This window comes from Mesoplodon mirus (genome assembly GCF_964341445.2).
Source record: "Mesoplodon mirus genome assembly, chromosome: 1".
NCBI classification, from domain to species: Eukaryota; Metazoa; Chordata; class Mammalia; order Artiodactyla; family Ziphiidae; genus Mesoplodon; species Mesoplodon mirus.
In genome coordinates this window covers 214,101,782-214,117,981 of record NC_138976.1, presented here as the reverse complement: position 1 = coordinate 214,117,981, position 16,200 = coordinate 214,101,782, and the positions used below count along the sequence as shown (strand labels likewise).

General features: G+C 50.9%; 1 protein-coding gene across 1 annotated transcript; it reads left to right on the top strand.

Annotated features, from left to right (window-relative positions):
* Window positions 1-2,592: 2,592 nt before the first annotated feature.
* Window positions 2,593-9,423, top strand: NXNL2 (nucleoredoxin like 2; the record flags this gene model as incomplete). Its single annotated transcript, XM_082628387.1, is given in 3 exon segments — window positions 2,593-2,842; window positions 2,845-2,890; window positions 9,255-9,423. Coding segments are annotated over 3 exon segments (465 nt in total).
* Between the last annotated feature and the right edge of the window lie 6,777 nt (window positions 9,424-16,200).

The following is a 16,200-nucleotide window of genomic DNA, read 5'->3' as shown; positions in this document are numbered from 1 at the left end:
AGTCTTTAACAGAACCGAAGCCATCAGACAGGAGAAAATGCAGAAAAGATTGCCCTTAAATTCAGGTGGGAAATGGATGGTAGGGTAGAGTATGTAAGTAGCCAACTATTTTTATAGTGGCAGGGGTCAAGGAGATGGGGCTGGGGAGGGAGGGCAGGTGTGAGGAAGCCCTCATGGGGCTGCTCTCAAGCAACAGCAGTAAGCATGCTGCCTGGCTCCGTGGAGATTATCCAGGACACAGAAGGCTGATTAGCAGATGCTAGCAATCCAGGCACTCTCTGATGCCCTGGAAGGAAGTTGGGTATGAACTGATGTTGCACAGCCCAGCTGGGGTTAGGAGTCACCTAATCTAGTTTCAAGGACTCCATTTGTAGCTGCTTCTGTGCTCAGTGGAGGAACATGTGTAGGAGACTTGGTTCCAGAAGAGGCAAGGAGAGGGTTCTGGGCTTCCTTTCATGGCACCTGCAGCCCCCTCCCACCTTAAGGACCAGTCAGTGGGTTGGGGTCAGTAGCGAATGACACAAGATCATGCTTCAGGAAGGGTCCTGGGAAGTCCCTTCCTAGACTGGTTGAGAATATCCATTAGACGCAGAACTGGAGGATGAGCTGAGCTGTGCCTGTGTCCCTCATGAGGAAGGCTCTTGAGAGCAGGGTCCCCTGCTTACACACACACACACACACACACACACACACACACTCAGAGCAGCCACAGGAGGAGGGTCCCTAGGTGAGGAGGGGTGTTGGTGCACTGTTCTCCCCAGGATCTCTCTTTCCTGGAGGGCTGTCCCCACTTCACCAAGGTACCTGAGTGGGCTGTTCTCTCAGAAAGGGACATCCACTCCTCCCCCCAGCACTCTGAGGGCACACAGTATTTTATACGAATAATTGGGAATTTCTTGGTAGGCGAGTGGCACCGTTACTAAAATGAATATTCTCTACTTTGCTCACTGTGGTGATAAAAGAAGAAACACCAAACATCACAAAATAGTTTTCATGATATTTAGAGTTTAGCTACCTTCATCTTAGTTCTGAGTTTTAAGAAAAGTCAGGCATCTCTATATGCAAGATATGTAGTTCTCCTAGTTCCTCTCAAAAAAAAAATTTTTTTTTTTTCTCCGATTCGCCTGTAAATTCCCCTGAGTCTCCCAAGAGGACAGTGAATCAAGGCTTTGGCAGCGCGCTTCATGGAACAGCATCAGTCCTCCGACAGAATTTCCCTTAGCCCCGGCTAGGAGCGAACAGTGTCTGCGCATTTTCGTCCCATTTCACTGGGAAGCGGGGTTGGGGGCGGGTGGCTGAGAGAACCGGGAACAGCGAGCGGCTGGGAGGGAGCTCGCGTCTCGTCTGCCCGCGACCCCTCCTTCACCGTCGCTCATTCATTTCGCGCCGCTTCCCTTGCCTTCTGTCTCCGTCGCACTCACTCTGTTTTCCTCATTCACCTTTGTTTTTCTCTTGTCCCCACGGGAAGGTAAACTCCGCGAGGCAGGGCGCGGGCCGGGACTCAGGGCGAGTGGAGCGCGGTCGGCGTCCAAGGGCAGGGTGGGATCCTGTCCTTACTCACATATTTGATGTATTGTTCACCACTAACCTTTTTTTTTTTTTGCATTAATTTTGAACACTTAAAATATTGCATCAGAATACTATTTATCTTGATCACTGGGTTTTTTGGCGCAAACTCCCTTGAATTCTGCGCCCCGCGCGAGTGCCTCACCCATTCCGGGCAGGGAGTTGAAACTATTTTTGCTCGCTGTTGGATCCCAGGGCCGGGCACAGTAATACTCTGGTTCTCGGAATAAAACATTCTTTAAGAACCGCCTCCAGTTTCTTGCAGGGACCCTCCCAGTCCGAGAGCAGTACTTCGGGGCAAACCCGAACAGGGCCCAGGTGTCCCCAACGCCGGGTCCCTACCCCCTAAAGGTGGAACCCTCCCGCGCGGGTCGCCGGGACCCCTGGGGCAGGCGGGGAGCGACCGAGCGCGGGGTGGGGCGAGCGCCAGCGGGACCTGGGGCGAGGGTGCGACAGGCGGGGCTCAGGGGAGGTGCGGAGGGGGAGGGCATGGGAGAGGGGGGAGAGAAGTGCGTCCCCGGGAGCGCGGAGAAGGCTTGCCGCGCGCGACCGAGAGCTGCGCAGGTGGGTGGGAGGTGAAGGGGGCTGCAGAGGAGGGCTTTGGGGCGGGACGAGGGGGCAGGAGGGCGGGGGCGGGGCACCCCTCGGCTCCCTGGAGGCGGGTGCTGTGTGTGCCGCTGCTGCGGCCGCTGCGTCTGGGGTCGCGGCTGTCTGTGAGTGTACCCCCCTCTCCCCAGTACGGACTCCCCTACTCCAGCCGGAGGCCGAGGCTCAGGCCCGTGCCAAGATCCGGGTGCCCGGCTGTGCGAAGGGAGCCAGCCGGTCCCTTCGGCTGGCTGCAGGCGGACGGTGACCGCAGGTGACCGTCCGCCTGCAGGTGATCAGCCACCTGCGCTCACTGCCGCCCCCTCCTCCGCCTCGTTTTCCCGCAGGTGTCCGTGCGCTCCGGCTCACCGCCCCGCGTCTCCCGGCAGGTGTCCTCCCGCCGCAGGTGTCCTCCCGCCGCAGCTGTCCCGGCTCCCGGCCATGGTGGACGTGCTGGGCGGGCGGCGCCTGGTGACCTACGACGGCATGTGGGTGGAGGCCGAGGCGGCGCTGCAGAGCAAGGTGGTGGCGCTGTACTTCGCCGCGGGCCGGTGCGCGCCCAGCCGCGATTTCACGCCGCTGCTCTCTGACTTCTACGCGGAGCTAGTGGACCAGGCGCGGCCGTCCGCGCCCTTCGAGGTGGTCTTCGTGTCCGCCGACGGCAGCGCTCAGGAGATGCTGGACTTCATGCGGGAGGTGCCTGGCTGGCGCTGCTCTTCCACGACCCCTACCGGCATGAGTGGGGACGGTTTGGGAGTTCTGGGAGCTGTTGGGCGCGCCCCCAACCCCCATCCCAATCCCTCATCCCTGTGCTTCTCCCAGCTGTCGGGAACTCTTTGTTTTATTTATTTTTATTTATTTATTTTTTTGCGGTGCGCCGGCCTCTCACTGTTGTGGCCTCTCCCATTGCGGAGCACAGGCTCCGGACGCGCAGGCTCAGCGGCCATGGCTCACGGGCCCAACCGCTCCGCGGCATGTGGGATCTTCCCGGACCGGAGCACGAACCCGCGTCCCCGTGCATCGGCTGGCGGACTCTCAACCACTGCGCCACCAGGGAAGCCCTGTCGGGAGCTCGTTGATAACCCCATCCCCACCCCAACCCGTTCGAGCCTCTCTCAGCTACATCGTAGTCTGTGCTTCGGCTTCCCAGGGAGGCTCTTGCGCTTGGCTGACAGGGAGCATCTGCATCACCATGGGCGCTTGGTGAGCCTGGGCAGTGGCCTACTCTAGCCTCTGACTCAGTGGGTCTGAGGCTCCGGGAATCTGAATTTATAAGGAGTTCTGGTGATGCTGATGCTGCGGTCCAGGAAGCCCGCTCTGGTAAATCACAGCCCGGGGACGCCCCATCCTACAGCGCAGGGAAGACACCGCCCCTTATCTGGAGAGCGGAAGAGGGGTGACCCAGAAAGGCTGCTCAGATCAGAACTGGAGACCATGGTTTGACTGCTGTGGACCTGTAGTACGGGACTGGGGGCCAGGTGCTGTGCGGGAAGGGTCAGGACTCAAGGGCTGGAGGAACTTAGTGCCAGGCCACGTTGCAGTTTCATTTTTACTGGCAGTGACTGAAATTTCATTAAGATGTCTCCTGCTCCTATAACTGTAGAAAGAAGCAGGTTTCTGGACTCTTGAGGAGACCTGTCAGAGGTGACAAAAATCCTTGCTCTCTGAAGGGATCTTGCCCCACCCTTGCTTTAGAAAAGATGTAACATGGCAGGGAACCTCAGCTCCGCTGGATTTCAGAGTTTGTGAGCAAACTGGAAATCGACCCTAGTGCTCTACTGGCTGTGGTCAATGAGCTCCATGGAGAGGAGGAGGGAGAAGTGGAGGGAGGTGGTAGGACCTGGGAGGGGGAAGAAGGAGGAGGAAAAGGAAGGATGTGGGGGCTTCCCTGATGGCGCAGTGGTTAAGAATCCGCCTGCCAATGCAGGGGACACGGGTTCGAGCCATGGTCCGGGAAGATCCCACATGCCGCGGAGCATCTAAGCCTGTGCGCCACAACTACTGAGCCTGTGCTCTAGAGCCCGTGAGCCACAACTACTGAGCCCATGTACCACAACTACTGAAGCCCACGTGCCTAGAGCCCGTGCTCCGCAACAAGACAAGCCACCACAATGGGAAGCCTGCACCGCAACGAAGAGTAGCTTCCACTCGCCGGAACTAGAGAAAGCCCACACGCAGCAATGAAGACCCAGCAGCCAAAAATAAATAAATAAAATAAATTTTTTTTTAAAAAAAGGGAGGATGAGGGAGGGAGGGCTGGGGGAGGGGGGAGGGGGAGGGGGGAGGGGAGGGGAGGGGGAGGGGAGGAGAGGGGGAGGACTTTGTGGAGGATTTGCAGAGAGGAATGGGGCACAGGCACCGACTGTCTGGCATGTTGGGGGTCTCCTCTGGTGTAAGGGTCCACATGTAGGTTGATTGCTCTTCACAAAGTGCATTACACCACCGTCCCTTATGGAGGTGAATTTCTGGGTTTTGTTTTATAGCATGTGTTGCATTTCTCTGGGGATTAATATTCAGTTGTGGCATTCCCCCCCCCCCAAATTAATTATTCTGAGATGGCTTTCCTTCTGGACAATTAAAAATGGAAGCTAACTTTGGAAAGTTCCCTGGAGGAGTCATTTTCCCCCAGCACATGCTTTTGGTGATGCCGAGGAAGAGGTGAGACCCAGGCCCTCGCCGGTGGGGGTGGGGGGGGGTGCCTGCTTCCTGAGGCCTCACTCACAGCAGGATTAGGAAAGTCTTCGATGATAAATCCAAATGCCCGTGATTTACTTGGCAGAAGGATTCATATACCTTCACATCTAGTGGTGGTTGTAAAATTTTTGCTTTGCTTAGCGTTCAAGTTATACACAGCTTTTGAAAGAACATATTTAGTTTTGAAAGCGACAGAGTGACAGTGTTAGTAATAAGCTCAGGCCCTGGGCGGAGCCCAGCTGTGGGACCTATTCGTGGGGAGACTGTAGGTAAGGTATTCAATCTCCGAGTATAATGATACCTCACAGGACAGATGAGGACGGCGCTGAGGCACGAATTCAGAGCGTTGTCAGCTGGTTGTGTACCAGGACTTTGTGTCTGTTGTCCATTTCACGGTTTTGAGGAACAGGGACTGGTACTCCTGGCTCTGGATCCTGTCCTTTCGGCTACAACTTCCTCTCCCAGGGGACACTGAGCCTCAGCACAACCTTGCTAGGAGTGGGGTGCGGGGGGTTGCCATGCTCCCTCCAGTTCCCGGAGGGAAGCCTTATCTGGTCAAGGCCCATTCAGTCCACTACAGGTGCTGAGCTGTTCAGGGCACAGGCAGCTGCACTCCGCCAGCTCAGGCTGGCCAGCCTGACCTTGGAGGAATCTGGAGGGGGCGTTTCTTTGGGGGGGAAGTTAGCTCCTTGCGCCTCCCCCTTTCCAGAATGAACTTTGTTAATCCTGTCATTGCAATTTATAAGTTAGGAAATGCGGTATTTTATGGGAAATTCTAGGAGCTAGGCCCTAAATTCTGTTCATCCCAGCCTGCATTTTGGAATCAGATCATGAGCAAAAATGGAAATAGCTGCCACCAAGGAGAACTAAAGAATGTAGGAAGCCTCCAGGAGGCCTTTTCGGAAGTTCTTAATTTGTGCAGAGCACGGCATCTGCTTGGTGCTGTGAGAAGATGGGTCCAGAACCGTCATCACCAACCAGTCATGGTGAAGGACCCCAGGCTATCTTCCCTCAGAGGCCAAAGCACGTCATCTGCTGTCCACTGGATTTCTGCTGATCACCCTGAAGCTCAGGAGGAGATAGATCACCACAGAACCCACACACACCCCCTCCCGCCTGGGGTTACCCCAGGCGTGGCTGGAGGTGCCGCTGCAGATGCACCTGCAGGAAGAGAATGCTTAGAGCCACTCACCTGTCCTCAAGGTCGCGTGGATCTTGGCTGTCCAGTGCAGCTGGCATACAAGACCTGGCCTAGAGAGGCAGATGTTTACTGACATCCCTACAGCTAGGGGCAGCACGGGCCAAGGGCGGGCTCTCAGGTCCCGACCAGATGCCTGTGTGCAGGTAGGCAAGAGGCCTGAGAGGAGGGACAGCATTGAAGATCAGGTTCTGTCCTGCCTTCCTTCCCTTTGTTATGGGCCCAAGAGCCAAGTAACAGCTTCTGACTTTGCCAGCAGGAATTTCTGTCATTTGCTGCCTGGCATGCGAGACCCACTCAGTCCGTGTCTCGCACACTGCCCTCCAGCGTTTGACCCTCGATCGCCTTGTTTTCTTCCCTTTCCACCTGTGCTCTGCTAGACTGGAAAACTGATGTTCCAGAGTGCGCCACACACGTTTCCACCTCCACAGGTCCTACACATGCTGCATCCTCCAACCCTGGAGCCCCTGCTTCTCTGCCTAGTAGCTCCTCCTTTGTGCCCCTGGGGACACCGGGAGCATGTCTGGCCCCAAAGGCCTATGCCCTCCATAGCTCGAGCCAGTGCCACCCCTGTGCTAAGGGTATGTGTCTGGTGGTGGGGGGCATGTCTCTGTAGTCTCTAATGTTAGACCAGACATTGTTCAGTGCTTGGCGCCTGCAGGGCACTTGTTTGATGGATGCTCGGAGCAACTAGAGAGATTTGCTCGGTAGTGGTCTGCCGGTGGCTGAGACGGAAAGAGACTGGAGACAGAAGTTGCCATGGCAACCCAGAAGCAGTTGTGCCAGGGATAAGGATGTGCTGCTTTAGGTGGAGGGAGGGAGCCAATGCGGCAACTGCACACAGAGCGAGGGGGAAATGAGCTCTCAGATTTCCCCGAAATGGTTAAAATTCTCAGAGTTATCACTTCATTCTGCCCAGCAACAAGGCTCTTTCCTTTCTGAGGCTTGGTCTATTCTCTCTGGACACAGTGCCCAGAGGAGATGGAGATGACTTCGGGGGAGGAGGGTTGTTATGTGTCCTTCCCGTATGGTTCCAAGGTTACAGCTGTCCCCAAGCAGAGGCTGCCAGGGTGGGGATTTGAGGACCCACATTGGGTGACTCTTTTTTTTTTTTTTTTTTTGCGCGGGCCTCTCACTATTGTGGCCTCTCCCGTTGCGGAGCACAGGCTCCGGACACGCAGGCTCAGCGGCCATGGCTCACGGGCCCAACCGCTCCGCGGCATGTGGGATCTTCCCGGACCGGGGCACGAACCCGTGTCCCCTGCATCGGCAGGCGGACTCTCAACCACTGCGCCACCAGGGAAGCCCTGGGTGCCTCTTTGAAAAGAAGCTGGAGCAATGAACTGTCTTCACACCTCCTTCTCGCACCTCAAAGCCCCACCTGGCTCCTGATAGCCCCGTGTTGTCCCTTTTCCCTTCTCAGTCTTGGTAGAGCTTTGCTCTGTTTTTTAGTCTAAGAATCAGGTTTGGCTTTGTTGCTCACCCCATGTTGATTCATTTCCTTGTCCAGTGATTTCTGTCCTCAATCTTCTTTTGCCTTCTTTCTACTTTCCTTGTAATTGCTTCATCATTGTTTTCTAGCTTCTTGAATGAAATGCAGAACTCATCTATATAGAGGCCTTTTAATTTTGGATAAGAGTGTGTAAGACAGGGGCTTCCCTGGTGGCGCAGTGGTTGAGAGTCCGCCTGCCGATGCAGGGGACACGGGTTCGTGACCCGGTCCGGGAAGATCCCACATGCTGCGGAGCAGCTGGGCCCGTGAGCCACGGCCGCTGAGCCTGCGTGTCTGGAGCCTGTGCAAAAAGGGTGTAACACATAACTCTCTGTATCTAATTGTATCTATAGCTTGGAACCTATAGTATATGGGTGTTATGATTTCATATATAATATATGGTTATTTAGTTTTTAACTGATTCCAAAAATTATTGCTTATTGGTTTCCAATTCCATTATGTCGTTAAGTGGTCTGTGTATTACTGATTATTTGAAATATATTAAGATCCCTTTATGACCGAGAACATGACTGGTTTTGTCACCGTTTCCTAGATGTTTGAAAACAAGGCACATTTTCTCTCCATTGGGTGTCGGTACTGTGGTTTTTTTCCTGCTTGAATTAAGATTTGTCTTGGCCTTGGATACTGGAAAGCAGCAGGAAGGGCCTGATGGAGGCGTCACGGGGAAGATTTAGTAACAGGAGGGTCTCAAGTGCATTTTTCCTTCCATTCAGTTTTACAACCCTGAGGGCGACAGATGAGGGAAATCAGACTGCAGTTAAAGTGAGGCCCTGGCAAGCTGGCTGTGGTAACAGGACGGGGATTTTCACCCAGCTGTCCTGTCTTGAGGGTACTAATCCCTGTGAAGGTTCTGGGGAGACTTGCAAAACTAAGAAGGCAGAAGCTCCTTTCCTCAAATGAATACAAATAATTTTGTGAAATGGTCACTCAAGGGGTTACATGTGACAGTAAAATGTTTCACCCATAATGTTAATCAGTGTGTCCTTGAATCTGTAAGGCAGAAAGTCTAGTAAGCCTTTGTATTTATCTAGAACTCATGGAATTTTAACTTTTGCTATTAAACGTACCTGATGTATTTAAACCTCCTGAGATGTAGAAGGGATACAAATTTATTGGGTTATTTGTGGGTTTAAAACTGCACTGTGCAATTTGGCAGCCACTAGACACATGTGGCTACTTACATTTAAAACTGACTAAAACAGGGAATTTCCTGGCAGTGCAGTGGTTATGACTCAGTGCTTTCACTTCCGTGGCCCGGGGTTCAATCCCTGGTCAGGAAACTAAGATCCCACAAGCCGCTTAGGGCAGCCAATACATACATACATACATACATACATACATACATACATAAATAAATAAAATTAACTAAAATCCAAAATTCAGTTCCTCAGGCTCACCAGCCAGATTCCAAGTGCTCTGTGGTCACATGTGGCTGTGGCTGTGACATTGGGCAGCACAGATGCAGAGCAGTCCCATCACTGATGACATTCCTCTGCGACAGCACTGTCTTGGACCCAGCTAGCAGCAAGAAGAAAAGAGCCCAAAGGAATCCTCAGCCCAGTGGGAGGGCTCACCCGGCAGGCTGGGTTCTAAGGCTTTGCAGGCTCAGCTGGCACTGGGGAAGCGCTGGTCCCTGCAGACGTGCAGCAGCCTGGCCTGTCCCACGCTGACCCTGGGTCGCCCTCTTCTCTCCCACAGTGAGCTGAGGACCAGGTACCACATCACGGCCATCCCCAGGCTTGTGATCGTGAAACCGAGCGGGGACGTCATCACTGACAAAGGGCGGAAGCAGATCCGCGAGCGGGGGCTGGCCTGCTTCCAGAACTGGGTGGAGGCAGCTGACATCTTCCAGAATTTCTCCGGTTGAGCCGGGGGGATCTCCGGGGACCTGGACAGGTGTGTGTCACTCCTGTTACTGCAGCGTGAACATGACAGAGGAGAGGAGCATCCTGTTTCCTTTCTCGATGCTGGTGGTTTCTTTCAGAGCAGAAGCACTCAGCTGTGATGGAAAGAAAATATTGCTCAGGGAATGCCCTCCCTGTAGCCTTGTTTGTAGTTATTTTTATTATTCTTATCATAGCTTTCTTCACATGAGCTTAAGTGTGTCCACATTGAGCTATTGGAAATCTATGCAAAATATGTATTTATACAGGCTCTTCAGGTGAAATAGCATATTTAGTGATACATTTTCTGGAGATGTCTTTACTTTAATGATATGCTTTCACAAGTATATTTATTAGTAAAGTTTGCAGAATCTATTTGCTCTAATAAACAAACCTATTTCCACCTGGAGCCCTCTGATTTCCTTCTTTTTCGTGGCAAACCAAGTGCCCTTACGAGGAAAGTGAAGCACTCGAGAAATATCATTCTCAAACACTTTGTTCGGTTTTTCAAAGAGGATAGTTTTTTTTTTTATTATTTTATTTTATTTTTTAACATATTTATTGGAGTATAACTGCTTTACAATGGTGTGTTTGTTTCTGCTTTATAACAAAATGAATCAGTTATACATATACATATGTCCCCATATCTCTTCCCTCTTGCATCTCTCTCCCTCCCACCCTCCCTATCCCACCCCTCTTGGTGGTCACAAACCACTGAGCTGATCTCCCTGTGCTACGTGGCTGCTTTCTACTAGCTATCTATTTTACGTTTGGTAGTGTATATATGTCCATGCCACTCTCTCACTTTGTCACAGCTTACCCTTCCCCCTCCCCATATCCTCAAGTCCATTCTCTAGTAGGTCTGCATCTTTATTCCCATCTTGCCCCTACGTTCTTCTGACCATTTGTTTTCTTTTTTTTTTAGGTTCCATATATATGTGTTAGCATACGGTATTTGTTTTTCCCTTTCTGACTTACTTCACTCTGTATGACAGACTCTAGGTCCATCCACCTCATTACAAATAACTCAGTTTCGTTCCTTTTTATGGCTGAGTAATATTCCATTGTATATATTTGCCACATCTTCTTTATCCATTCATCTGTTGATGGACACTTAGGTTGCTTCCATGTCCTGGCTATTGTAAATAGAGGTGCAATGAACATTTTGGTACATGACTCTTTTGATAGTTTTTAATTATGAGTCTTTTGGGATTTTTTTCTTCTCTTTGTTTTCTTTTCACAGTATTTTAGAAAGAAAAGAAAATTTCAAGGCTGCATAGACACATCTTCAAGATCAAACCTCCACATCTTCTAAAAGATGCTGATTGATCCAGGTAAACAAAAGTTCACACATAATCTTTTTTTCTTTTTAATTTTTATTGAAATGTAGTTGATTTACAGTGTTGTGTTAGTTTCAGGTGTACAACAAAGTGATTCAGTTATACATATATATTCAATATATAACTATACAACTATACATATACATATTCTTTTTTTAACAGTCGCTTCCATTATAGGTTATTACAAGATATTGAGTAGAGTTCCCTGTGCTATACAGTAGGTCTTTGTTGGTTATCTATTTTATATATAGTAGTGTATATCTTTGCTGATAGCAAGATATGTGTGCAGTGCCAGTTACAAGCTCCTGAGCCTCTCCTCTCGCTGGCCAGCCTGCTGGAGACAGCCAGCAGCATTCTCATCCACACAATTGGAATCGTGAAATACCAGGCAGCCACCTTTATCCTGGTACCCATCTGCTGACCCACTTGGCCTGCTGGGTCCCTCAGCTGGGAATTTGGAGCAAAGCTGTCCCTTGTAGGATGCAGGAATCCCCATGTTTCCCTAACGAGGTCCTCTGTGGAGCAGTGCTAGGCAAAAAGTCAAGAAGGCCTCTGGTTGCTCTGCTAAACCCGGAACATGAGACCTGAGTCCATGAGGGTGAGACCACATCGTTGACTTAATTAGAGCAGGGCTGGGGACTCCATGGCGCAGTCACTTTGATCTCCCTCCAACCCCCCATCAGTCAAGTTCTCTCCACTGAGACTGTGACCCGGTGTCATTGGGGTCCATGGGTTGACTAAGGACATATTTGATGGAGCTAACCTGGTCATTATTTGCCCCAGAAATAAAGTGTAAAAATGCAGTTTTCTTCCCAAAACAAGAGATGGTATATTCACTTAATTATGGTATTTTCCCCAGAACCACAGTGTTAGCTACCCTCTTCATCACATCACATCGCGTTACCATTGCTTTTTTGTGATGAAAACATTTAAGATCTGATTATGGTATTTTTAATCACACATTCTTAGGGATGAGTGGGCACCTCTTGCAGGTGTGAAGTCCACAAACCATGTGTGCACGTGTGTGTGTGTTAACCACAACCAGACTTCTTAAAAAGTAGAGATATGTCCCTCCGGGTAAACATGCTCATTAGCTGCCATGAGGGAGCCCAAGCAGCATGCTGACCCTGGGGGCTGGAGCAGCATGCTGCTGTGGGCTTGGGAGCTGCACAGAGTTGCATTTGTGGTCATTTGGCACCTGAAGGGAGAGAGGGGTCCCAGACAGAGGCTACCCCACAGCTGCACCAACGCTGCGGGGCACATGCCTCCTCCCCGAGGGTGTGGCTCAGCTGGGAGTGTAATGTGTCCTTTACGGTATTATTGTTACCAGAAGATATATATATTTTTACTATTGTAACACCCCTAACAGTTAATTTTTCTCCAGGCAGAGTATATCCAGCTTTCTATCAGAGAACTATGGAGCTGTTTGCTATTTCTACAAGTGCCTTTGGCCACTGTATTACAATAGCAAAACATGCTCACTGTGGAAAAAACAGGGGAATATCCTATCATCCAGAGGTAAAGCCACTGTCGATGCTGTGCTACATGTGTGTGTCCCACTAAAGTCACCCACCAGTACTTTCCCTGTGAGTACTCATTGATTCCCATCTTTATCCTACAACCTGAAGACCCTTGTGTTGTCCTGGACCACCAGCAGCAGTATGGTTGTTGACAACAATAAGTATGGGTTGGAGAGAATGAGAAATATAGCATCCTGGCTGTCGTGGTCAGCTCTGGCTGCCACAACAAAATACACTGACAGTTATTTCTCACAGTTCTGGAGGCTGATGTCCAAGACCAAGGTGCTGTGTGGTTGGTTGCTGGTGGGGGCTGTCTTCCTGCTTCCAGACAGCTGGCTTCTCACTGTGTCCTCCTGTGCAGAGAGAGCTCTGACGTCTCTTTTTATAAAGGCACTAATCCCATTGTGGGGGGGCCCATCCTCATGACCTTGTCCAACCCTAATCACCTCCCAAAGGCCCACCTCAAAGTATCATCACATTGGAGGTTAGGGATTTAACATGTGAATTTTAGGAGCACACTCAGACCACAGCTGTGGCCCCACCCTAGCCCTGCATTCCATCAGGATTCCCGGGTGTCCGTGTGTGCACTGATTTTAGAGAACCGCTGCTATAAGAGGTGTCTATGTACTAAATTTGTTGAGATCATTACACTGAGCCCATAACTGTGGCATCTTTTCTCATGCCCAGGCTGCCTGATAAGTCGGCAGTATTCGCTGCAGGCTGAGGATGTCCAGCCACTCACTTCTGTGCAAGAACCACGTGCAAACCCCGGGAGGTCTCTCCTCAGCAATTTCACTTGAGAAAACATGTTGCTGATTGTGTGCTTGTGCAGGGCAGCCACTGAGAGAACACACACACACACCACACACACACACACACCACACCACACGTACACCACACCACACATACACCACACACACACTACATACCATGCACAACACCACACGTGTTTTCTGAGTCTTTCCCTCCTTTCCTTTCTCTCCTTCTTTAACAGTATTTTGTTCTACTTCCATGAAAGCAGCATATTCTTGTCTTTTAAGTGGGACACCGATGGGGTTGGGGGAACTAAGTGGAACACCAGTGGGCTTGGTAACTTTGAGTTCCCCTTTAGAGTGATCTTGCTGGGCCATTTTGTTGGTGAGACTTTCCTCCTGGGCTGGCCACATGGGTCAGGAAACATCCTCCCATCCCCTGTTGGCAGGCAGAGGACTGGCTGCCAGGACTCTGGGGGCTGGCGGGGAGCCCATATTTTCACCTGATTTCCCTGAGTTCACTTTGGCACCACTTCCTTCAGCTGTGTCTCTCCCACCAAGAGGACCCACTGGTCACCTCTGGGAGAGGAGGTGGGTCAACCAGGGCAACGGGGTGGGGAGGGAATCTAGGGTCTGATGACTTCATGAACAGACGGCCCTCATAGGTGCCATGTGTCTACCCCACGGGGCGTCTGGAGCTGCTGGGTCCCAGGCCTTTAGGATTTCCAGCTGTAAACCAGTTGGTTCCCACTTCCCCAGTGCTGGCCAGGATCCTCCGGGTGTGTGGGCCCGTAAGGGCAGCCACCACTGCCCCCTCTCACTTTTAGAGCTTCCAAACATTTCTTATTGTTCCCTTTTTTGTTTTCCCAGAATTTAAAGAAACCTTTTGCTATCATTTTAATGGCTCTGTCAGGGAGTGAAATTGCATGCAGATGTTCAAACTGCTTGTTTGCCTGAGAGTGGAGAAGAGTTCATTTTAAGTTTGCAGTGCCACGAGGTTGGTTCCTTTGAAAAATTTTATTTGATTTAGTGAACTGACAAAATGCTGTGTAAATCTAGCTTTCTGCTTCAAACGTGAATTTCTAATCTTGACAATGTCTCTGCAGTTGTCATTGCACGTTCAGTGTTATTTCTACAATATTTCTCTGCCTTTGTCGTTGGAGTATGAGAATGAGAACACTTGCGCCTGGTTGGACCCCGCCACTTTACACCATGGAGAGGGAGCAGTGGTAAATGTGCCCCTGATTAGGATCTAAAAGGATGATTTTTTTTTTTTTTCGGTACGCGGGCCTCTCACTGTTGTGGCCCCTCCTGTGGCGGAGCACAGGCTCCGGACGCGCAGGCTCAGCGGCCATGGCTCATGGGCCCAGCTGCTCCGCAGCACGTGGGATCTTCCCGGACCGGGGCACGAACCCGTGTCCCCTGCATCGGCAGGCGGACTCGCAAGCACTGCGCCACCAGGGAAGCCCTAAAAGGATGATTTTAATCTGGGTGGAGCTAGTTGTGAAGCTTAGGCCTGAAATCCTGGACAGTAGCTTTCTACTCGGTGTGAAAGCCACCGGTAATCCAGTATCCCATGGGCACAGTCTCTCCTTCAAAGAACAATTAATCGTAGGCAATAGTAATTGAAAAGGAATTCCATTTGTTACTTGCATCATTGAAAAATAATTAAGGAGATCCATTCTACAGCCCCAAACTACACATCGAGAGCTCACCTTGCCTCTGCTTCCCAAAGCTCCCTCCAGAATCTCCTGTCGACTCCCCCACACGGGGCTCCCCACACCCCTTCTCCTTCTCTCTCAGTTCCTCCTCTCATAGAGTGTTTTAGTGACTGTGGTTCAATTTGCATCACTTTCCTTGTTCTCCTGATGCTGCCTTCTCCTCACTGGGGACCTGGGCTGATCCGGGGGGCTCTTAGTGGCTGCGGGAAGTGGCGAGTCTACAGGATAAAGAAACCATTCTCTCTCTGGCTGTGGAGTAACATTGAGAAGGCTGGCTAGGGATGCGGCAGACCACGTCTCCCTCATACGTTATATAAAATGTGTCTCTTATTATTCCAGATGAATATAAATCCCTGGATTAAGGCCTTATGATTTGGGGGTCAGCATTCTCAGCGATAGGGCATAAGATAAATCATTTTTCTTATGTCCTTTTACTTTCTTGCTTTCCTTTTCTGAAACAGAAAAAGTCATTATCTTTAGTCTCTTTCCCTTACGTATGTATCATGATGATTTTATTTGTTACAAATAATCATCTTCGGTTTGGGGGAAAACACATTGTTTTAATACAAGGTTTTGGATATTAACTAATACATTCACGCATCCATTCATTCGACAAGTATCTGGTGCTCTCGTCAAGCATCTAGGCTGGCAGACATTAAACATTTCATAAAATGGTCTGCGACAGAGTGTGGACCTCAGGCAGGGTTTAGGTTCACAGGTGAGAGAGGAGGGCGGAGTTGGCAGAACCTGCAAGGGCAGCTGCCCACCTGACTACACGGCCCTATGATCGGGATCTCAGTACCCTTTCTCCAGAGAGCAGGTCTGAGGCCATTCCCAGGGTGTGATTACTTCTTTACATGGATGGCGACCATCTGCTGTGAGTTGGATGGGAGAATCTCTCTCTGCATTGAAGGAAGTCATCCAGCAGCATTTCTGTCCTTAGGGCCCTGGAGGTGATGACGTAGAGCGGCGCTCACTGAAGGGTGGAGGATGTGCCTAGGACCGTGCCCCGCGTGTCTCTCTTTCCCTCCAGGGGCAGGTTTGCTCCATGACATTTTCTCCCAAACAGATTCACCAAGCATCCTTTGTAAGGCCAGCATCACGCCCCACATGGCTCTCATGGAGCAGGATTTCCTGGGAGGATCAACACAACCAATTGGCTGAAATGTAAGCTCAGGTTGACAGGACAAAGGGGATGGGCTGGGGATTTTCTGGGTCCACAGAGCAGATTTTGTGGGGAAAAGGTTTGTGAGGCTTTGGGATTGCAGGAGAAGAGAGGCAACATTTGTAATTGTGGCAGATATCTTTGCAGGTTGCGCTTTTGTGCACCTCAGCCAACAAGGCCCTTCTTTTCTCCTCCCGGTCCCAGTTTCAAGAGAGACCCAAGAAACCGCGGGCTTGGGTGGTTCCCCTTCCAGGGGGGGCATC